The following is a 25381-nucleotide window of genomic DNA, read 5'->3' on the forward strand; positions in this document are numbered from 1 at the left end:
AGGTGAGTGACCGGAACTAAAGACATGAGAAAGCACTCCTTGGAGTGGCCATGTTGGTGCTCTCAGGGCATCTTGTTTTGTTCACAAGTGCCCCTCTCTATCTTAGTTGTTCTTAAAATCTATATCAAGAAATTCTTTCAACAGCTCTACTGAAAGGAATGCAGTTAGAAGGGGAGGAAAGTATTAGGAAAGAGAAAGTAAAATAGAAAGATAGATAGCTAGGTTAATGAAAAGAAAGAATGAAGAAAGGAAAGAAAGAAAGATGATGGCAATTTTCCCTTCTCCCAGACTTCAGTGGAAATGCTTATGAATTATGCAAACTATTTTATTATGTCATTTAATATTACTGGAAAGCATTTAATACCCAAACACCTAATCATTGAGACACGAATTTTGCCAACACCTTGTCTCTCATCACAGAAGTCATTCCACAGCAAACAGCATGTTTTGTGTTTAAGGAGTTCCTGGATGACACTGAATGTAAAATGGTAATATATATTTATGGAGAAAAGATCATGCTGTCTCTGTATGGTATGGGCCTATTGAGTAGCTTCCAAGTAATTGTAATCAGCCTGAGTAACTCCAGGTGGATCAAGTTTAAATACGTTCATCTTTCCCTCTTGCTCACTCAGTTGGCTTGGACACATGCTTTTAAATATCTTGACTCAAGCAAGAATGTTAGACCCCATTTCTGAAAAATATGACAAGCTGGTTGAGCTATGGATGCTCCTCATGGTTTGTGTCCAATAATGTGAGAATCTCTGTGTATATGTCCTTACTGTGCTTCACTGATGGCCTGTGACTGTGTCTCTTGGAATGCTCAAGTGTCTCCATGGTGAGTGTCCTCTACATACTGAAGAGACAAGTCAAGCACATCCACAGTGCTCAATGCTTTCTGAAAGTTTCGCCTGAGGACAAAGCCACCCAAACTATCATCATCCTTGTCTGCTCATTTGTCATTGCCTATTCCGTCATTTCCATTTGTGTTTCCTATAGGATCTCCTCCAAAATTTCTGTACTGTTGGGAAGATAGTGTATTTCTATCTCTAGAAACATGGTTTCCCATATTTTTCCCGTTTGTCTTATCAGTAATAGCAAGTCTATTACTACCTTTTTTTCCTGCTGTCATAAGTGATAGTTCTGAGTTGGATACAAATTTTAATTGAGTTTGTTTTATTATATATTGACATATTCTTTTATCTATTATATAATGGAAAGATTGTGTTTTAGATCAAGTAACCTATAGCTGACTCCGGGTTTATATGGATGGATCACTAGATATTTTATTACAACATTTCTGTATAGAATTTCTATGCAATAACAAGCCTTTTTTCAAATGGTATGAACCACCATTTCATACAAATTATTATGTGGTAAAGGGCAAAGTACAGGTGAGCATGAGAGAATATATCCAGGAAACAATTCCTTATCTGATGAATCAAGATAAGATTTCAAAATCTTGTTTGTTGTTTCATGTTATTTGTGTGTGCATTTTTCCCACATATGTACCACATGCAATCTGCAGAGCTAAAGAGAGGGTGCTCACCTCTAAGGACTGGAGTTACAGATGGATTTGGGGCACCACTGAGGCTGGAAATAAAGCCTGAATCATCTGATGAGCAAACAGTGCTTTAAACCACCAAGACTTGTTCAGCCCAACAATGTTTGAAACATCCCACACATTTGTATATGTATGTGTTTCTGTGGAGTTTCTCATGGTGACCCTCACAGGTAGACTTTGATGCATGATTCTGGAAGTATTCAGACTACACTGGTCTGGAGGAAATCCTCGGCTGTACCTCCACCATTGGAACATCTCCTGAAGAAGTTGAATTTAGAGATTCTTCCTGGTACTTGGCAGTGTCCTGACCTATTCTGAGAACCTGAGGGATTCCATCTGAAATAGCTCTGTCACTGGCTTCAGAAAACGTATCTTTATGGATAATGAAAAGAGAAACCATCTGATTTTCAGGACTACTAGTGTTCCAGGGATAGTTTTGGCCATCTTTACTGTCTTCATGTCCTTTTAAAATAAGACAGTCTGTGAGACTGTGTCCAAGAAGGGATCCCCACACAACAGCCCTGCTTTCTGGACCTTCCTGAAACCCACCTGTTGCCAATAACATTTCTTCGGAGACTAGCAAGGGTGTCCTTTCATATTCTAGAGTTGACTCTGTTGATGATTATTGTTCTCTCAAATACTTGATGACTTCTTTTAATGTCATTTTCTAGAAAGGAGGGCTTCCTGCACATGTATGGAGACATGAACCTGAAAATAAAGCCAGATGACCATTCCCAATATCTTTAGATAGACAAAGTATTAAATGAGGAAAAAAGAGATGGGTATAAATTGAAAATTAGAGACATTCCCCTTCAAGAAAGGCTTCTGAGAAGTCATTGTTTTTTACCGCAGCATAGTACTCTAATGTGTAGATATTCCACACTTTCTTCATCCATTCTTCCATTGAAGGGCATCTAGGTTGTTTCCAGGTTCTGGCTATTACAAATAATACTGCTATGAACATAGTTGAACAGATGCTCTTGTCATATGATAGAGCATCTCTTGGGTATATTCCCAGGAGTGGTGTTGCTGGGTCCAGGGGTAGGTGATCCTGAATTTCCTGAGAAACCGAAACACTGATTTCCACAGTGGTTGCACAAGATTGCATTCCCAACAGCAATGGATGAGTGTACCCCCTTATTAGGTACAAGGTCATGGCTGCCAGGCCCAGACACAGGAGCTGTAATCCAAGGGAGTATCTAACTAATTAGCATATCAGATTGAATCATTGAAGTCAGATACTATAAAAAAACATACTTGAGCAGAAGCTCAGTTGAAGCAGAGCACAGGCCTGGAGACACATCAGCACCCAGTGCTTGCTGGAATCAGCCCTGATCTGCCCTAGAAAGAGACCACTTCGGTAAACAGAAACATTTCCCTTCTTTGTGGCGTGGGTATGTGTAGGTTTGTTAATTTTTGTGGGTCTGGGAGATGCTGCTTTACAATCATGGGAAGGTCTCTAAGTTGTTGTGAGGACTTTTGGAAAACCATTCGGCTCAAGCATTTGCCCTTTAAAATTTTGAAGGTGAGGTATGTGGTCTCTTGTTCTATGGACATGTCCTTGCTACTGTGCAAACTGATGGTTGCAGGTCCTTCACTTTTAATGTTTTTCTTACAAAAGTGTTGCTCTATGGCACTTGTAAGGGGAGATACAGGTGCTACATAAAATTTGAGACTCTGCAAAAATAATTGACCTTTTACAAAGGGGTGAGCAGATAACCCTTGGCTACCATGCAGCTTGCTGTTTTCTCATTTCAGGTCTTCCCATTTTCAAACCAGGTTTTGTCTTTCTGTCGGGTAAAGTAATATTATACTTTCATTTTTTTCTTTGTTCTGGTCTCTAGAAGAATTTGTGGCTGGGCAGTGGTGGCCCAAGCCTTTAATCCCAGCACTCGGGAGGCTAAGGCAGGCAGATCTTTGTGAGTTCGAAGACAGCTTGCTCTACAAGAGCTAGCTAGTTCCAGGACAGGCTCCAAAGCTACAGAGAAAACCTATCTCAATAAAACAAAATAAAATTTAAAAATTAAAGAATTTGTGTAGAATTCCTAAGAAGTATTTACTTTGAAACATCTATTAGTAGATCTGTGATATTAATACTGTTACTCTTTAATTCATTGTTTTGACACATTCCACTGATTTCTTTAAACAGATCTTCAGGTCACAAGAAAAATACTGGTTGCTATATTTGAATAATTCAGAGGATTCTCAGCAGAATGGCTTCAAATCTCAAAGACTCCTTTCAGCCTCTGTCACCAGAAAATGGTGGTGAGGTAGAAAACATAGAGTTTATTACAAGCCGGGTTTCTCCTGTGCAGTGGGAAGAAGTCAACTCTAACACTGCTAGTGTTTGCCTCAACTTTTCCCCAAATGACAATGGCTCCTGTGTAAAGCGGGAGTTGCAAACACTCTGGGAGATGTTTAACTCATGGCTGAAGCCAGAAGAACAGACCAAGGAGCAAATGATTTCCCAGCTGGTCTTGGAGCAATTTCTCAAAATCGGGCATTCCAAAGACGAGTTGGCTGTAAAAGAGTTGTGGGAATCAAGTGGACAAAACCTGGGGAATCTCATGCGGGGACTGACTGACGAGTGCTTGAAGCCTCCTGTCATGGTGAGTAGCATGATTGCTCATTTAGCAAGATGCTTATATTGTACTTATTATACGCACCTGAGAATGGGTGAAGAAGACATCACATTTTAGTAATAAATAAAAACAAAAGATTTTTTTTCTCTGTAGTAAAAATCAGGAACATATTTGATTTGCTAAGCTTCTCATTCCCCTCCTCCATTAACAGATCATCATAATGTTGGGTGAATTGAGATAGGGTTACAGAACTGTCCTTTTTTGGTCATTGCATTGAGATATTTTGTGGTCTTGTGCAGACATCTGATGTGATCTCCCCTTGTTTTTGCTGTCAGAGATGTTGTTGAAGATTTTCCATTTGTTTTTAATAAACTGAAATTAGGTCCAGTGGTAAAATGGAGGAAGTTAGAGTCTCTCAATTATGAGCATTACCTAAAACATTTCATTTCAGACATTTGGAAGGCATTTAACACTCTGAATCCCTGAGGTAGCCTGTGATTCATGGACCTGTGGAGCAGAATAGGGGACATAATTGCTTTAATGGTTTCCTAAATCATCTAGTTTGTGTAATTTTGTCCTGTTTCTAAACACAAGAGGCAGGAGAGTACCGTGTGCTCTCAAAAGCATATCCAACACAGACACACATGAGAAATGACTTGATGAATAATGGTTCAGCAATGCCAATTTTTATAATCAAAAATCTTAAGCTAGACATAATTTTATTTGATTTTTTAAAATTTCTGGGATTACATAATACTCAGTATTTGACAGAAATGACCAAGGTGGTGAAATTCTTCAAATACCCCATACACACTATTCTAGAGGTGATTCTCTAAATCTCTTCTGATTAATCATAACGAACCTTGGGGTTTTTATTAAAGCAGCAATTTTGTTATAGTTCCATTGCTTTGGTGGAATGAGGGACAATTCTTGGAACATTGTGAGGCCTTTCTTCATGGGGAAAGTTCCTAGTTTTCAATTTAAACCATCCTCATCTTTCCTCATTCAATGCATTGGCCAGCTTAAGATAATGTTGTGGGCAGACATTATAGAAAGCTAACATTACCTTTTCCTGGTAACAGTGACACAACACTTACAAACAGAGCAATAGGGACTTGAGGGTACACAACTTTTGAAAGCCAGGAAAAGAACATTACACATGAAATTTAGACATTTGAGCTAACCTATACTCCAGTAATGCAGTGCAATCAGTTGGAGGGCAGGTGTTCTATCATCCAGATTCATTGGCAGTGCTCATCTGGCTTGTTTACAGGTTCATGTCTCCATGCATGGGCAGGAAGCACTATTTACTGAGAACATGACATTAAAAGAAGTCATCGAGCGTTTTAAGGAACAGCAATTGGTAACAGCATCAACTCTAGAGAATGAAAGGACACATTTGCCGATATCCCAAGACATGTTATTAGCAACAGGTGAGTGTCAGGGAGGTATAGAGAAAGGGCTGTTGTGTGGGGATCATATCTTAGGCACAGTTTCCCAGACTGTCCTATTTTTAAAAAAACATGAAGACAGTAAAGATTGCCAAGATTATTCCTGGAACTCTAGTGAAGAAAAGGTTGTGATACTAGTTGAAAATGACATGGATTCTCTTTTCATTATCCAAACAGATAATTTTCATGATCACAACGAGGGAGCTGTTTCTGATGAAATCCGTATGGATCAGAGAACACGGCACGATGCTGCCAGGTACCAGGAAGAATCTCAGAGTGCAGCTTCTTCTGGAGATGTCCCCATGGTGCAGGTACAACCAGGAGCTATTTCTTATGAAATCCCTCCGAATATCAGAACACCTCAGGACACTGCCAGGTACCAGGAAGATTCTCAGAGTGCCGCTTCTTCTGGAGATGTCCCCAGGATGAAGGTACAACCAGGAGCTATTTCTGATGAAATCCCTCTGGATCTCAGAACACATCAGGACACTGCCAGGTACCAGGTAGAATCTCAGAGTGAAGCTTCTTCTCGAGATGTTCCCATGGTGGAGGTACAACCAAGAATTTCCTCAGGACCAGCACAGACTGAAGACTTCCCGAGTCATGCAGCAAACTGCACTTGTGACTATCACCACAAGAGACTCCACAGAGACACAAACTCTAATCTTTCTGATCATAAGAAAGGTCAAAAGAATGAGAGGTCATTTGTATGTAAAACATGTCACAAAGGCTTCTGTACTGTCTCAGACCTGAGAGTCCATGAGATCATACACAAGGAAGAGAAGGTTTTCATATGTCCTATATGTGGAAGGCCATTCAGCCATAAGAACAACCTGAAAGTTCACAAGAGAATACATACAGGAGAGAAGCCCTACACTTGCTCCAAGTGTCAGCATAGTTTCCGCCAATCGTCCTCATACCACCGTCATCAGAGGAATTGCCACAAATCAGACTGATCTTTGTCCTTTCTTACCAGTGAGAGACTATAAAACATCAGAGACAATCAATAAATCGGTTAAAGGATGTCAAGATTTCTAAGAAAAAATCAAATGTTTGAAGGAAACAAGTAAGACTGTTCAAGAATTCGATGCAATAAAAATAAGACCAAACTAAGGGAATTGAGGAAGTGGAAATTGAAGGTAGGGAAACCGCAACTACACAGTAAAGCATTGCCAGCAGAAAGCAAGAAATAGAAGACAATCTTATGCATTGTAAATAATAGATACTACATATTTTGTTTACAAAAAAATGTTACATCTGTTTTTCTCAGTTCCTTTTGGGTTAGTTTGGATGACTCCTCAGTAAGTGTCAGTGTATCAGATATAGTGCATCAGGTATTCATTTTGCTAGTTTTAAAAGTAGAAAAATGACAATTCTGAAGAAGCAATAAAAATAATATTACAGTTAGATCACTATAACATGAAAGACCACAGTAAGTGTCCATAGCATTCTGAAGGTTGAGAATCACTACTCAACAGGTTGAAGCGGAGGATTCCAAAATACCATGCTACTAATGAGCCATGCCCTAACCATTTGTAACCAAACCACCAGCTTTGTTTGTAAAGAAATACAGGTGGTGAGCATGTGCTTCATTCAGAAACATCTCTTTCTTCAGGAGTCAGAAGACAAACCTGTGTAAATCTGACCATAGTTATCTTCCACAAGTGCATGTAATCACAAGAACATTTAAAAGGACTCACACGTAAATTTTCTTGAGGGCATATCACATGAGAACTTCTTTGAAACATGTACCATCTCAGAAAAACTTTTCTGCTTTCATAATCTGAGATGCAGAAATAGTTCTTAGTTCTACATTATGCAAAAAATGTTGATTCCCAGAGACATGAAATATCAAATATGTGATCAAATTCCATGATATGTGATGGAGCAATCGGTGTTTTCTGCTCCAACTTATTTGTTGAAACAGATGAGAAAATAAGGGATCAATAATACAAGAGCATGTAATATACTTGGATGAAAGTATCAAAATGCAATAACTTGACATGTACTATTGATATATACTTTGAAATAAAAAGTAACTAAACCAATCTCCATAGCCCTGTGGCCCGTTTCTTCATTTACTCATCTTACTTTCTCCATAGATCCAGCTTGTGCATGCCATGTTCTTTGATATCAACTTTGTAGAAGTTTCATCAAAATACATTTGCTCATTGCCACATACACAGCTGTCTCGCCTGTGTGACAAAATGCCTCTCAAGTGGTTGTAGTCTCAAAATGAGGGGCTTGTGCTTCCTGAAACTTGGTCCCCAGCGGCTCCCTGGCAGTCTGCTCGAGTTGAGTTTCCTGATCAGCCTCAATGCCCTCGTTCACTTTGTTCCTGGTGATGGTTTCTTGCATTGGCTCTGTATCTTCTTCTTCTGTTCTACTTTTCTTTTGTTAAAAACTTAATCTGTTCAAGGAACCAGGAAACATTCGCAAGGGCTCCTTGAATATGGAGGAACTGATGTGTCAGTTCCCTCCCTTGATTCAGGCCATTAATGTTATGATTAAGACTCAGGCTCGCTCTCTGGGGGAATTCATGGATACCCTAGAAGAGAAAGAGCTCCTGATAGTAGAAGATAGGTAAATTATGAAGGAAAATGTATGGAGTCTCATGAGTTACCTTTATGGAGAGGCTAGCCAGAATGAGAAACCCCTGGTGCATTTTAGATAGGAAAGAAAGGCACACTATTCTTTTTTTGTTGTTGTTTTGTTTTGTTTTGTTTTTGTTTTTTCGAGACAGGGTTTCTCTGTAGCTTTGGTGCCCGTCCCAGAACTAGCTCTTGTAGACCAGGCTGGCCTCAAACTCCCAGATATCTGCCTGCCTCTGCCTCTCCAGTGCTGGGATTAAAGGCCTTGCCACCACCGCCCGGCAAGGCAGGCTATTCTTGACAATATGAAGCCACCCATTCAATATTGGAGCAAACCCTGGGGGTGGAATCCAAAAGAATGGTATTTGGGTTACCTTGAGGGCAGATATGATTTAGGGCCATGAGAAAGCGCAGCTGGTTAATGGTGTGAGAAGAATTTCAATGAAAAGCTCTGCCCACCTGGCCCTGACCGCAAGACATGCTGAGAATAATCAATTGCCTGTAATCATTTTTTATTAATGTAAGCTTTTGTGTCTGCCAACTTCCTTCTGTAATATCATAAAAGTGATGCTTGAATTTTAGTAAAATTGCAGCAGATTCAAACCTCATTAGAATTGTGTCTATCTGTCATTCGCCAAATCCCGGGTTCTCCTTAGCCTTCACCCCTGTTCTCCCTCAGTCTTCGACCTTCAAGAGAGCTGGTGCACGGCAGATCATGTGCAATTATATTCTTTGTGTTTATTCATTTATTCAAGAAAATATACCTCTGGCCTGTTTTTCTCTCTGAAGGAATTGTGTTACTAACATACTTTTATAATAACATTTTCTAAGATAATATATCATTTTGTGCAAAAGAGAAATTAATCTCAACTTGGGCACTCCAGTACCCTATTGCAGGGTTCTCTGGCAGAAAGGGAAAAGGCACGGCCTGACATGCTGGACTTTCCCTATGGCTTAGGGAGATGGTGAGTGTCAACTCAGACCTCCCCATTGGACACTGGGGAGAAACAACACACTGAATCTGCAGTCCCAGGACTGAGGATCAGAGCAAGTGTTTTTCACTTTCAGGTCAACCTGATTGATCTTCATAGGAGTTTCATTAGAGCCTGGGGAACATATGAGACAGTTCCTCAGAGAAAATTAAAAAAAAAAAGGAAGGAAAAAAAAAGAAACCAAACCAACAATCCACCTAGAAACCAACCAACAAACCAACCAACCAAAACACACACACACATGCGGCACGCATGCACACATGCATGCACACAAACAAACAAAATCTAAAAGAACAGAAACAAACCAAATATAAAACCAATAGTTTAAAAAAACAGCATTGACATTCAATGTGATTCTCAAGTATTTGTGAGTATGTGAGCAGACTAACCTACAAGTTATTCATTTGCCAAATCAAGATAGATAATGGAGCCGGGCGGTGGTGGCGCACGCCTTTAATCCCAGCACTTAGGAGGTAGAGGTAGGCAGATCTCTGTGAGTTCGAGACCAGCCTGGTCTACAAGAGCTAGTTCTAGGACAGGCTCCAAAACCACAGAGAAACCCTGTCTCGAAAACCAAAAAAAAAAAAAAAGATAGATAGATAGATAGATAGATAGATAATGAAAGAAAAAGAGAGAATAAAGACTGACTTATATAAGAGACACATTTTATAATTCCTCCATAGACTAAGTATTCACAGAATGTATCAAACATGATGGGGTTTTAAAATAAAATACATGCCACTCTCTCTGCTTGGAGAAATGAGTCTGCTTAAACCTCGGTGTTTTGTGAGTTGTGTACCAGACAGCTCCTGGGTGCCTCCTACCCTCTGTCTCATTCCTCTGCCCTTGGTGTGAGATTGTTTCTTGATTGCAGCATTTCAGATTCAAAATTTTCTGAAAATCAGGGAATTTTAACTGGTTTGGAAGAGCCATATGTAAGAACACAGGATCCATAGTCATGGGACAAAAATGCCTGTCTTCATATCCCTTTCAATGTGTCATCACTGTAACTATCTTCACAGTGACATAGAATGCTTGAATAGAATGTATTCTCCTTCCAGGGAAACATCAAGCATTGCATTAGACTGATGGAGGAAGGTCATTGGTTAAATAAACTGCCTTGGCCCTGATAGGTTAAAACATAGGTGGGAGCAGTAAACAGAACAGAATGCTGGGAAGAAGAGGAAGTGAGGTCAGAGATGCCATGCTCCCCTCCCTCGGACAGACTCGACAGCTCTGCTCTCTGGAGCAGATGCCATGCTCCCCTCTCCCTGGCACACGTGATGAAGCTCCGACCCAGGATGGACATAGACTAGAATCTCTCTGGTAAGCCATCTCATGGGCTACACAGATTATTAGAAATGGGCTAGTCCAGGTGCAAGAGTTAGCCGAGAAGAGGCTAGATATAATGGGCCAAGCAGTGTTTAAAAGAATACAATTTGTGTGTTGTTATTTCAGGGCATAAGCTAGCCAAGCAGGAGGCCGGGGTGCAGGGGACGCAGCCCTGCCACTCATATTACAATATTAGACATTAGAAATTAGAAGTAGGTCTATGGCCATACCACCCTGAAAGCGCCCGATCTCGTCTGATCTCAGAAGCTAAGTAGGATCGGGCCTGGTTAGTACTTGGAAGGGAGAAATTAGAAGTAGACAAGAGGGCGAGCGAAAGTTGGGACAATGGGGGTTGAGCTGGTGGGAAGGGGAGAGAAGAAGAGAGAAGGGAGAAAGGGAGGATTGGGGAGAGCTTGGGTAAATGGGATGGTTGAGATGGAAGAAGGGACAATATGGGAGCAGGGAAGACGATATCTTAACTAAGGGAGCCATTTTAGGGTTGGCAAGAGGCTTGGCTATAGAGGGGTTCCCAGGTGTCCAAGGGAGTGTACCCAGCTAGGTCTATGGGCAGCAGAGGAGAGGGTGCCTGAACTGCCCTGTCCCATAGTCACACTGATCATTATCTTGAATATCATCATAGAATCTTCATCTTGTGAAGGATGGACATAGAGATAGAGACCCACATTGGAGCACTAGACTGAGATCCCAAGGTCCAGATGAAGAGCAGAAGGAGGGAGAACATGAGCAAGAAGGCCGGACCACGATGGGTGCATCCACCCACTAAGATGGTGTGACAGATCTAATGGGAGATCACCAAAGCCAGCTGGACTGGGACTGAATGAGCCTGTGATCAAACCGGCTCTCTGAATGTGACTGAAAATGGGGCTAACTGAGAAGCCAATGATAATGGCACTGGCATTTGATTCTATTGCATGTACTGGCTTTTTGGGAGCCTAGTCTGTTTGGGTGCACACCTTCCTACACCTGGATGGAGGGGCAAGGGCCTTGGACTTCCCACAGGGCACGGTACCTTGACTTCTCTTAGGACTGGAGAGGGAGGAGGAAGGAAAAGGGAGAAGGGGTGGAGTTGGAAATTTTTTATAAATAAAATAAAATAAAATAAAATTATCTTGTAAATTATATGTATCTATTGGTGTCCCTTCAATGAAAATATAATTTGCTATGCTTTTAAAAAAAGAAATGCTTATGTGATTTAATCATCCATAAAAGTGTCTTTCATACTTTGGCATTCTTGGGTCTGTAGGCTTTGATAGGACAGTTGAATTGCCACAAATCAGACTGAACTGTGTCTTTCCTCACCAGGAAATGGCAATAAAAAATCAGAGGAGATAAACAAATCAGTTAAGGAACATCAATAAATCCAAGAAGAAACAAATGTTTGAAGGAAAACAATAAGACTGTTCAAGAAGAAGAAGTAATAAAAATAATACAAACTAAGGGAATTCAGGAAATGGAAATTATAGGTAAGCAAAGAGGAACCACAGATGCAAGCATTGCCAACTGAAAACAAGAAACAGAAGAGAGAATTTTAGGCATTGAAGACACTACAGAACAAATAGATACAACATATTTTGTTTACAGAACATGTTAAATCTGTGATTTTCAACAGCTTTAGAGTGTGGATGACTCTTTAATAAGTGTAGGCAGATGAGATATCCTGCATATCAGTTATGTATGTCCCTGTGCATAAAAGTAGAAAACTTACAATTCTGAAGAAGCAATAAAAATAATTTTATATTTGGGTCAGTTTCACGACAACATGACGGCTTATAGTAAATAGTCATAGCATGATGAAGGTTGAGAATTCAAGAGGTTAAAGCAGATGGTTCCAAAGTACAATGCTAATAATGAGCCAAGTCCTAACACTGTCTAAACAAAGCACCAGCTATGCTTGTAAAGAAATACCAATAGCAACCTCAAAAGGATTTTAAATACACTGGGAAATTTCCTCTAGGTAACATTATTATTTAATTAATTAACCTATCTTAAGACTTGAGAATGTTTCTATTTAGGCTTTGAAGCATAAAAAAACAGAATAGGATTTTACAACCTAAACTATGTGGACTCTAAAGAGAATCTCTGAGTTTGCAAGAGTATAGTATAGTATTTGCAAAGAGTATAGAGAATGGGGGCTCTCCACTGCACAGGGAACCACCTTCACATAGAAGGAAGTGGCTCCTTTTACACAGGAACATATTTTTAATGACATACTTCAAAAACTAGACAGAGAAATACTGTGACACACCCCATCTATTTCTTCACTCTGTGTTTCCAGTGTGTTAGTATAAAAGGAAAAATATTCAACTGGTGTGAAGTGTAACACAATTGTGCGTCCTGTGCAGAATGGCTCTGACTATCCTCTGATTGTGATCAGACTCTGAGCATCCAACTTTTTCCGACGTCTTTCCTAATAGACCAATTATTTTCATAGCAAATGTGTGTCCTTAATACCATCTACTTGAAAGGCTAAGATTTACTTTCAAATTATTTTCCCTTAATTGTAGTAATACGAGCGGTGGGGCTGCGTCCCCAGCACCCCTGCCGCCTGGCTAGCTTATGCCCTGAAATAACAACACACAAACTGTGTTCATTTAAACACTGCTTGGCCCATTTCTATCTAGCCTCTTCTAGGCTAATTCTCACATATTAATTTAGCCCATTTCTCATCATCTGTGTAGCACCGGTCTTACGGAGAAGATTCTAGCCTACGTCCATCCTGGGTCGGAGCTTCATCGCATGTGTCTGCCCAGGAGAGGGGAGCATGGCGTCTCTGAGCTCACTTCCTCTTCCTCCCAGCATTCTGTTCTGTATACTCCACCCACCTATGTTTTAACCTATGAGGGCCAAGCAGTTTCTTTAGTGCTTAACTAATGAAATCAACAGATTGATATATGACACTCCCACATCACTTCCCCTTTTTCTGTTTAAACAAAAAAAGGAACTTTAACTTTAACATAGCAAAATTACATATAACAAAACAGTTATCAAGCAAGAACTACAATTATAATATTTATATCTATTTTATCTTTTATCATAACAAAGGAAAACTATAGCTATCTATTCTTCAACTCCATCAAAGACTCCAGAAGAATACAATATTACCTAAGCAAACAAAAAGTAAGCAACTTTTAAAACTCTAGAAATGACAGAGACATCTCGCAGCCTGTACAATTACCCAAAGTTCCTCTGTACCGTTGGGGAATCCATCTTCGGCCTACCGGCCCATAGTTTCCAGCAGACATTTCCACAAAGCAGGAAATTTCAAAGGCAGTCACTATCTGTTTGTCCCGAAGAATGTCTTGCAGACTTTTTCATGAATCAGAAACCCCGAAAGACCATCTCACCTTTAGGCAAGTTTAGCAGTCCTCTCTCTGTGGGTTTTCTATGTCCAGTTTATGCAATAGTCCAGGCAAGAACAGTTTCTTGCCCAAATGGCTATCAAACTCCATAAGGATACTCTGCGATGCCCATCTTCTTCTTGAAGTAGATTGGTGCTGCCAGGAGCAGAGTGTCTCATTGTCATGAAAAGTCCTAAGTTATTAAAACATAAAAAGCCATATTCTACAGTCTTTGAAAGATATGAAGAATGTCTACCTAACTGAAATGTATCTCTATATATCTAGAAGATCTAACTAACATGACTACAAGCTTGACTATTACTGATGATTATCCATTAACCTATATTTCTTAATTATACATTACATATTTTAATGAACTACACAATCACAATACCTTAATAAAGATCAGAAATACATATACATATAACAAAATTGACCCTAAATCTTTATCAATAAAGCAAAATCTATACTAGTGCAAATTATTCATATCTATATCATATCCCCCTTTAAATGTAAGAGAACATTTATAAACCATATTTGGGAACATGGGCACAGTTTTTTCTCTCCAAACTGCTTCCCTGCTGAATGGGGGCATCGTTAATTAGGTCTTTCATGGTATAACCTGTGTGCTAGTTTCATCTCAGTTGGCAGTTGAGCGAAGCAATTTTCTGAAGATGTTCACAGCAACCCTTCAGGAATGCGTGGTCCATCATACCATATCGGAATAGAAGAAATGAACAGGGTCTCATCCTCTGTGAAAACAAAATAAGAAACTCCTTTCCAAAGCATTATGTCCTTAGATCCAAATTTCAAAGTCAAGGCATTTTCAAAATATCTATGTTCAGCAGCATTTATAAACAAATATCTTTTAGCAGCTATTGCTCTTTTCTCAGTATTCAAACAATTCAAACAGAGCATAATAGCATATAGTATCAAAATTCTCTGTGTATTTTCCATCTCTGTGCGTTTTAGTTTAACTCTATTTCGTTTATTTTTACTTTCTGCTTTTTGAGACAGGTTCTCTGCATCTTTGACCTGGAATAACTCTGTAGACCAGGCTGTCCTTGAACTCTCAGAGATCTGCCTGTCTCTGCCTCCCAGGCATTCGGGATTAAAGGTGTAAACTACAACACCTTGAACTCACAGAGACTTGTTTGTCTCTGCCTTCTAGGCACTGGGATTAAAGGCGTGTGCTACCACACCTTGAAGTCACAGAGGTCAATCTCCCTATGCATCCCAAGTGTTGGGATTAAAAGTGTGTACTACCACACCCAACCACTCTCTTTCTTTCATTTTTTACTTTTAAGAACTTTAACTTTTAGTTTGCATATATTTTTAAAACACAGTAAAGCATTTAGAAATTTTCTTTGTATTTGAATCTCTCTTTACTGTATGTCTCTCTTTTTCTGACCACATGAGTCTTTAATGTACCAAGCAATATCAGTAGGACTAAAGCCGTGGCTTTGCCGGCTAGATGTAGCCCAGTCCTTAGCTTTCTGCCATTCCAACCTTGTGGCTGAGGTACCGGCCAGAGCTACATTTAGTGCCACATGTCTACAGTGTTTCAATGTCCCTGCCAGCAAGCGAGCTTCAGCAGCCTGTGCTTGCAAACCGCACAAACCACCTGCATAAAAGAGTCAGAGTTTGCCTTGGCAAGACAGCCCAGAGAGCTGGTATTTTGAAATGGTGCAGCTTTTTTCCTGCTACTGCTGAAAACCGAAAAGCATGTGTTCAACTTTTCGTCAACACCATTTAAGTGTTTTGTGGCAGGACCTCTTAAAAGAGCTGCAAGCTATGAAGCTAAAGATGGGTCAGGAAGCCTCTCTTAGGTGAGAGCACTTACTTGCCTCTAACAAGCAGACTAGACCTGAGAAATTGTTGCTACCATCTCGGGCGCCATTTTGTAGTAATACGAGTGGCGGGGCTGCGTCCCCAGCACCCCTGCCGCCTGGCTAGCTTATGCCCCGAAATAACAACACACAAACTGTATTCATTTAAACACTGCTTGGCCCATTTCTATCTAGCCTCTTCTAGGCTAATTCTCACATATTAATTTAGCCCATTTCTCATCATCTGTGTAGCACCGGTCTTACCGGGAAGATTCTAGCCTAAGTGCATCCTGGGTCGGAGCTTCATCGCATGTGTCTGCCCAGGAGAGGGGAGCATGGCGTCTCTTAGCTCACTTCCTCTTCCTCCCAGCATTCTGTTCTGTTTACTCCACCGAGCTATGTTTTACCTTAATATTATTTTGGAGTAAAAATAAGAACAATTACACAAACAAATTTACAAAAGCATTTAGGAAAAGTGGAGAGGAGTCTTCTCCATGAGTCCTTGGAGGGCTCAGTGTATTCCAGGAAGAAGTTGGTTGACACCCAGCTTCAATCCTAAGCAATGCCCTAGTCAGTGTTGGAGAACGTATGAACATAAAACACTGTTTTGCCCATGGTGGTCTAGTGAGTCAATCCAAATTACAAATACATTAAGAACTACATATTCACGGGCAGGCAAACATTCATATTGTGAAAGAAAAGTCAAACACTGCCAACAGTTTCCAAAAAAAAAAAAAAAATAATCCTCTTTGTCAAGATGCCTTGATGGCGATAGTCAAGAATAATCAGCTTCTCCTGGCATCAAGAACTGCACACAGCATAGATTCCATAAATAGTAATTTTAAAGATGCAGGAAGGGCATAAGGCAGATATCAGGATATCTCCAATCCCAACGTTTAAGCATTTCTACGTGGACACCTCCTTACTTGTTTAGTACCAGTTTACTGTAGTAGGGAACTAACAGTGACTCCGAGTCCACGGGTCTATGCCCATTACCTCCATCTTCACAGAATTCATTTTCTCTCACCTCCTTTGCATGATTCTGCAAGCTAGCTTCCTTCCCTTCTTACCATCATTGTGGAATCGTTTAATGGTAAACATTTGCCATTTTGGTATCTATCTGTGGATAATACTACAGTACACAGCTTCCATCTCTAGTCATTTCCACCTTCTCTTTATTTACTTGCTAGAATTTGGAGCACATTTAAAAAATCTTAAAGGGGTCAGAGAAAAGATTCATCTCATGACACCCTTGACCCTCAGTGTGAGGATGTGAGTTACATCTGAGAGATCCTCAAAGGGGAAAACCAAAAATCAATTTCCAATCAGTGAACTAGGGGAGAAAAACCTCCGTGAGCTTCTGGTCTTTATTTCTTCCAAGAGAAACACATTGTCCTCTTGCATGTGCTACATTCATTATTTCAATAAAGATTCAATAGATGGGAAGATACTTCAGTGGACAAAGGTGCTTAATACAGAAATCCAATGTCATGAGTTTGGAACTAAAGAACAGAGTTAAAACTCAGATCCAAAGGTTAGACTGATGGCTCAGAGGTTAAGACCCTTCATTATTTTTGCAGATGACCCAGGATCAGCTGCAAGCACCTACACAACAGCTCACAACTGTTGTCAGTCCAGATCCAGGGAATCTGATGCCCCCTCTGACATATGAGGGCTCCATCACATATGTGGTGTACGTACTTACATTCAGGCACACACATAAAAAAAATTTCACAGGGAAGATCCAGTAGCAGGGACATCTGTATCAGCTTGCAATGACTTTCAGAGAATGAAGACAAGAGGATCTCTATGAGATTCAGGGCCACTTCACCTGTGATTTATGTTTTTGAAACATAGAGACTCTATCTCAAGGTGAAAAGTAAGAAGCAAAAGCCCTACACAGAGGCAACAACATAGGGGACACATACACACATGAAACATAAGACACAAGAGAAACATAGAAACATTTATGTTACGGAGGTCCTCCCACTCCTCCAGCCTATGAGATACCAGTTCGTTGGGGCGTGGTCTCTCTCCCTTTAAAAAGCGGCCACTTCTCTCTCCTCTCTCTCTTCACTTCCTGCTCCTCCGGCCACTAGACTCCCTTCCTGGTTGCGCAGAGGGCTGACAGTGATCTGTAAGATTTTCCCCTTTAAATAAATACCACCCTATTAATCATAATTCCCAACTGGTGTGACATTGTTTATGACTTACGTCTTCACATTTATTCACCAGTTCACTAACAACATTTATTCTCTAATAGGATACAAGATATTAGTCAACATTTAGGTGTTTGGAAAAATAGTGGACAAACTGACAAACTACTCATCTTCTTTGCCCTCAAATGAAAGTGGGCTAGAGACAGAGACTTTACTGGGTGATATAACCCAGACCCAAAAAGATAAATATGGTATATACTCACTCATAAGTGGATTCTAGCCATAAACAAAGGACATTGAGCCTATAGTTCTTGATCCTAGAGAAGCTAAATAAGAAGGAGAACCCAAAGAAAAACATATATTTATCCTCCTGGATATTGGAACAAGACAAGATCTCCAGGCAACAGGTGGGAGCAGAGGGGTGGGGTGGGTTGTGGGGAAGGGGAGATGGGGAGAGAGAAGGGAGAAGAGGAGGATTGCGGAGAGCTTCGGGAAATGAGGTGGTTGAGATTGAGGAAGGGTGGATATGGGAGCAGGGAACAATTTATCTCAAGTAAGGGAGCCATTTTAGGGTTGGCAAGAGACTTGGCTTGAGAGGGGTTCCCAGGTGACAAAGGGGATTCCCCAGCTAGGTCCTTGGGCAGCAGAGGAGAGGGTGCCTGAACTGGACTTATCCAATAGCCACACTGAATAATATCTTGCACATCACTATAGAACCTTCATCCAGCGATGGATGGAGATAAACACAGAGACCCACATTGGAGCACTGGAGTGAGCTCTCAAGGTCCATATGAAGAGCAAAAGGAGGGAGAACATGAGCAAGGAAGTCAGGACCGCTAGGGGTGTGTCCACCAATGGAGACTGTGGGGCTGATCTAATGGGAGCTCACCAAGGTCAGCTGACTGGGACTGAACGAGCATGATCAATCCAGACTCTCTGAATGTGGCTGACAATGAGGGCAGACTGAGAAGCCAATATAAAACCTGCTTTTTATTCTACTGCATGTACTCACTTTTTGGGGGCCTAATTTGTTTGGATGCACACCTTCCTAGACCTGGATGAAGAGGGAGTGCCTTGGACTTCCCACAGGGCAGGGAAACCTGACTTTTCTTAGGACTGGAGAGGGAGGGAAGGGGGGAGTGGGAAGAAAATGGGAGGATGGGAGGAGGTGGAAATTTTAAATGAGAAACTCCACAGATACACAAACATATACAAATGTGTGGGATGTTTCTTTTACATTATGGTGCTGAACAAGTCTTGGTGGTTTAAAGCATGTTTGCTCATTAGAGGATTCAGGCATTATTTCCAGCCTCAGTGGTGACACAAATCCATCTGTAATTCCAGCCCTTAGACATGAAAACCATCTTTTCAGCTCTGCAGAAAGAATGTGGTACACATGGGAAAAATGCACATACACATAACATGAAACAACCAACATGATGTAGAAATTTTATCTTGATCTTCAGATAGAACTTGTCTTCTGGATATATTTTCTCATGGTCACCTGTACTTTAACCTTTACCACATAATAATTTATATAAAATGGTGAATCTTCACATTTGAAAAATGTTCATTACTGCATAGAAATTTCTATAAAGAAATGTTGTAATAAAATATCTAGTGTTCCATCCGTATAAACCCAGAGACAGCTATAGGTTACTTGATCTAAAATACAATCTTTCCATTATACAATGGATAAAAGAATATGTCAATATATAAGAAAACATACACAATCAGGATTCTTATCAAACTCAGATAGCTATCACATATCACAACAAGAAAAAAGTTATTAATAGACTTGATATTACTGATGAGTTCAAAGGGGAAAACTGTGGGAAAGCATGTTTCTAGAGACAGAAATCCACTATCGTCCCAATAGTATAGAACCTTTGTAGGAGATCCTAAAGGAAAGACAAATGGAAGGGACAGAATAGGTGATGACAAATGAGCAGACAAGGATGATGATGACAGTTTGGGTGGCTTTGTCCTCAGGCGAGACTTTCAGAAAGTGTTGAGCACTGTAGATATGCTTGACTTGTCTCTTCAGTATTTAGAGGACACTCACCATGGAGAGACTTGAGCAGGCCAAGAGACACAGTCACAGGCTATCAGTGAAGCACAGTAAGGACATATACACAGAGATTGTCACATTACTGGAAAAAAAAAACCCTGAGGACTATCCATAGCTCAACCAGCTAGTCTCATTTTGTCAGAAATGGGGTCTAACATTCTTGCTGGAGTCAAGATATATAAGCATGTGTCCAAGCCAACTGAGTGAGCAGGAGAGACAGATTGTTGTCTCTGGGTTTCATTAATCCACCTGGAATTACTCAGGCTGATTGTGATTGCTTAGAAGCTACTCAATAGGCACATGGCATACAGGGACAGCCTGCTAATTTCTCAAAAAATATATATTACCATTTTATATCCAATGTCATCCAGGAACTCCTTTAACACAAAACATGCCGTTTGCTGTGGAATGACTTCTGTGATGAGAGACAAGGAGTTGCCAAAATTCAAGTCTCCATGACTAGATGTTTGGGTATTAAATGCTTTCCAGTAATATCAAATGGCATAATAAAATAGTATTCTAGAATTCATAAGCATTTCCTCTGAAGTTTGAGAAAATAAAAAATTGCTCCCATCAAGTTGTCAGAAAAAATTTTCATTCTTATTAAAAGTAAATAAATTTGCCCGGGCAGTGGTGATGCATGCCTTTAATCCCAGCACTTGGGAGGCAGAGGCAGGCCCATTTCTTTGAGTTTGAGGTCAACCTGTTCTACAAGAGATAGTTCCAGGACAGGCTCCAATGCTACAGAGAAACCCTGTCCTCAACAACCAAAAATATACTAAGTAAATAAATTTATTAGGTTTAATAGATCATGGGAAAACATTATGAATGTATATCATTTCATAAAGTAAGCGTAATTAAAATATTCATCACTCTATTGTATTTACATTGCTAAATTACTGAAAAAAAGGTTTTAAAGTAATTTTACTGTATTTTGGAGATCAGATTTCTCTGTGTAGCTTTAGAACTTGTCTTGGAACTTACCCTGGAGAACAGGATAACCTATAACTCACAGAGGTGCTCGTGCATCTGCCACTTAAATGCTGGGATAAATAAATTTGCCACCATCTTCAGTCTTAAAATAAGTTTTTTTTAATAAAAGTATATAATCTCTGCTCTCTCATTAGAAAACAATGAATATGTTTCTGAAAGTTTAATATTTCCCTGGATATGGAAGTAGAACCTTTAGTTTTAGGACTCAAGAGACAGGGACAGAAAATCTATGAATTTGCAGCAAATCTGTTCTACATAGAGTTCGACAGAGTCAGGGATACACACAGACAAACCCATCATAAGGAAGAAAAATGAAAGAATGAAAGATTAAAAGAGTACCATGATATATGTCTTCAATGATTTGACTAAACACATTAATTTTGGGTAGGTTTTCAAGATAAGCATTTTAAGAACATAGCATTACTTATGAAGTTCATATCAAACTGACTTCAAAATTCATTAAGAGAAATAGGAGAAAATATTTGAAAATCACATTTAAAGTGAGTAATGAAATATTCAGGCTATTTCATAATATATTATTTTAAGATTCTTCTTGTGTTTCTTTGAGTGTGAATTAAGAGCTTGCTTGTGAATGGGAGGGCCAACAGAGACCAGAGTTGTAGTAGTAGAAGCGGCGGGGCTGCTTCCCCAGCTCCTGGTCTCCTGGCTAGCTTATGCCCCGAAATAACAACACACAAATTGTATTCTTTTAAACACTGCTTGGCCCATTATATCTAGCCTCTTCTCGGCTAACTCTTGCACCTGGACTAGCCCATTTCTAATAAAGTGTGTAGCACCAATGTGTGCTTACTGGGAAGATTAGGTCCATCCTGGGCCGGAGCTTGATCTTGTCTGCCTCAGAGAGCAGAGCTATCACATCTGCCCGGGAGAAGGGAGCATGGCGTCTCTGAGCTCACTTCCTCTTCCTCCCAGCATTCTGTTCTGTTTACTCCACCCACCTATGTTCTAACCAATAAAATGGGCCAAGGCAGTTTCTTTATTTTTTAACCAATGACCTTCCTCCGTCACAGAGTATTGGCACTTCCTAAGCCTGCATTGGGAGACAATTGTGAGGCACTAGTAGGAACTAGGAATGAATCACAAATCCAAAGAAGTGGGCAGTCTTACTAAACATTCCTCATTCAGCTCTCAAATGAATATTTAAAACTAAACTACTAAAACCTAAACTATAAAACAAATCAGAGATGTTAAAATTCCTAAATCAATTCAGAAATATCCAAAATATATCCAAACTGAGTCTCAATGTCACCAGTAATTAAGGAAATACAATGAGAGAATGCAATTAAAGTTTCAGTGAGAGATCATCACATACTGTACAAACAGGTAGTAATTGAAATAAATTAACCAGCATAAAAGCAGGAGTTAAAGCTACTAAACACATGGAGGAAAAGAACCCTTGTGCAGAATTTGCAGGAAAGTAAAATAGCAAAGTTTACAAATTAGAATTTTCATTCTTCAACACAATTGAAAAAAATTTCCACAAACCTCAAGGGTACTGTCACTGATTCTTCCACATGTTGGATCATCAACTCTTGTTATTCACTACGGCAAATGCAGTACAAGGATCAGAGGATATTTGAAGAAACAATCCCACATGGGGAATGAACAGTGTTCAGTAAGAAGGTTAAAAGGAGACTGACATTCCCTGCCATTGACCGGCTGAGCCTCAGCAGTTCTTCTGTAGAAACTCAGGAGACCCAGTCACTTCTTTAATGATGTTTGGGTGACAAGGTGAACAGACAGAATGACGATGTATGACATTGTTCAAAATGGATATTCACATGAGAGCATGTGTTTATGTCTATATACACTCACTTTAACAAAAATAGATGTTGAATTACTATAGAGTTGAAATGCTAAAACTCTCTGAGGAAAATGTTAGTAATATAAGTTGTATTGAGGGGCAACAAGACTAAGAGCAGAAAAAATACATTGAGATTTAAAGCATGGCATTACATGAAAAATCTCTTATATTAACAGAAACTACTAGCAAAATGAAGATATTACCTAGAAAATGGTAGAAAAATATTAACTTCTGTACTTCACTCAGGAGCTCAAACACTAGATTTTATAAAGGAAAAGGCTAAAAATCTCTTTCACATATCTTCCAGTCAATAAAATGGTTAATGAAATGGAAACCCACTTCTTTAAAGAAAAACCACATGGCCAGTAATGATTTATTTTTATTTTTTGATTAAAGTTTTTATTAAAAATTTCTGCCTCCTCCCCGCCTCTTTTTCCCTCCCCACACCCCTCCCCACACCCCTCCTTCTCCCTCTCCAGTCCAAAGAGCAGTCAGGGTTCCCTGTCCTGTGGGCAGGCCAGGGTCCTCCCCCCTCTATCCAGGTCTAAGAAGGTGAGCATCCAAACTGGCTAGGCTCCCACAAAGCCAGTATATGCAATAGGGTCAAAACTCAGTGCCATTGTCCTTGGCTTCTCAGCATCTCTCATTGTTTACCATATTCAGAGAGTCCGGTTTTATCCCATGCATTTTCAGTCCCAGTCCAGCTGGCCTTGGTGATCTCCCAAAAGATCAACAGCACCGGCTCAGTGGCGGGTGCCCCCCTCGAGGTCTTGGCTTCCTTGCTCATGTTCTCCCTCCTTCTGTTCCTCATTTGGACCTTGGGAGCTCAGTCCAGTGCTCCAATGTGGGTCTCTGTCTCTATCTCAATCCATCGCCAGATGAAGATTCTATAGTGATATGCAAGATATTCATTATTATGGTTATAGGATCTGTCCATTTCAGGCTCTCTCTCCTCAGCTGCCCAAGGACCTAGTTCGGTACATCACTCTGGAACCCTGGAACTCCTCTAGAGTCTTGCCAACTAGAAAATGGCTCCCTTGATTAAGATATATACTTCCCTGCTCCCATATCATCCTTCCATTATGCCAACCATTCCCATTTCCCCAAGTTCTCCCTATCCTCCCCTTCTCACTTGTCTCTCCCCATCTCCCCTTAACCCTATCCCACCCCACCCCCCAGTTCACAATTTTTGCCCAGCAATCTTTTCTACTTCCAATATCCAGGAGGATAACTGTATTTTTTTTCTTTGCGTTCACCTTTGTATTTAGCTTCTCTAGGATCACGAACTAAAGGCTCAATGTCCTATATTTATGGCTAATAACTAATTATGAGTGAGTATATCCCATGTAAATATTTTTGCATCTGGGTTACCTCACTAAGGATAGTGTTTTCTATTTCCATCCATTTGCATGCATAATTCAAGAAGTCATTGTTTTTTACTGCTAAATAGTACTCTAATATGTATATATTCCACACTTTCTTCATCCATTCTTCCGTGAAATGATGCTGAATGAAATTGTTCAAAATGGATATTCACCTGAGAGCATGGGTTTATGTCTATATACACTCACTTTAACAAAAATAGATGTTGAATTACTATAGAGCTGAAATGCTAAAACTCTCTGAGGAAAGTGTTAGTAATATAAGTTGTATAGAGGGTCAACAAGACTAAGGCAGAAAAAATACACTGAGATTTAAAATGTGGCATTACATGAAAAATCCCTGAACATTAACAGAAACTACTAGCAGAATGAAGATATAACCTAGAGAATGAGAGAAAAATCATTAACTTCTGTATTCATTCAGACAATAGATTTTATAGAGGAAAAGGCTAAAAATCTCTTTCCACATATCTTAGAGTCAATAAAACAGTTAATGAAATGGACACACACTTCTTTAAAGAAAAACCACACACGGCCAGTAATGATTTTTAAAAGTGTTCAACGTATTTAGCTTTCAGAGAAATGCAGATGACAAATACTTTGAGACTCTTCTTGTCCTCAGAATGATTAACATTAAGAGTATAGACAACAAATAATATTGATGAAGATGTACATAAATTGATCCTCATTCTATACTTGTAGTAGAGTAAAGTACTGTGTTCACTATAGAAATAAATACAAATATTTCTCAATAAAATTATAGTAGAATTACAATATACCACACCCCTGTAATTTCTGGGCATACAACCAAAAATTTATGTCCTATCACAGAAATGCTTGCACATCCATGTAATCTGTTGCATTCTTCACAATACCAGAGAAATGATGTACATCCTAGATGTTCATCCGCAGAAAAAAGAACCATGGTTTCAATATACAAAGGAGGTTTTCATGTGAAAAGGAAAATGAAGTTTTCAGGAATTACACCATCTTTCAAAATTAGCAAGGTGACATCGACTCAGGGGGAAAATACTGCATATTCTTTCTCAAACAGATATTGATCACAATGTGCAAATGTATTGCAGGTGTCAAGATAAGGTGGTTATGGGCTATGAAACCAGAGAGGAGATCCACAGATGAGGGTAAAATAGGTATCTAAAAGATAGAGAATGTCTCTACATAGTATTTAAATCCGAGAGTCTTTACATGAACATGATGTGTTGTGGGACAATGGTCTTTCATCCTGTTACTTGT

The 25381-nt window shown here is 39.8% G+C and overlaps 1 protein-coding gene and 1 pseudogene across 1 annotated transcript; both read left to right on the top strand.

Moving 5' to 3' along the window:
• Nucleotides 1-330: 330 nt before the first annotated feature.
• On the top strand, nt 331-1166 carry LOC121449882 (annotated as a pseudogene).
• A 2608-nt stretch (nt 1167-3774) lies between these two features.
• LOC121449883 (zinc finger and SCAN domain containing protein 4D-like) lies at nt 3775-6550 on the top strand. Its single transcript, XM_041654547.1, has 3 exons — nt 3775-4170; nt 5417-5591; nt 5673-6550. Exons 1-3 carry the CDS (start codon nt 3775-3777, stop codon nt 6548-6550), a joined length of 1449 nt encoding a protein of 482 aa, XP_041510481.1.
• The last annotated feature ends 18831 nt before the right edge of the window (nt 6551-25381 follow it).

Source organism: Microtus oregoni, unplaced genomic scaffold (genome assembly GCF_018167655.1).
Source record: "Microtus oregoni isolate MIOR12 unplaced genomic scaffold, Mior012 000006F_ref0000085, whole genome shotgun sequence".
Taxonomy (NCBI): Eukaryota; Metazoa; Chordata; class Mammalia; order Rodentia; family Cricetidae; genus Microtus; species Microtus oregoni.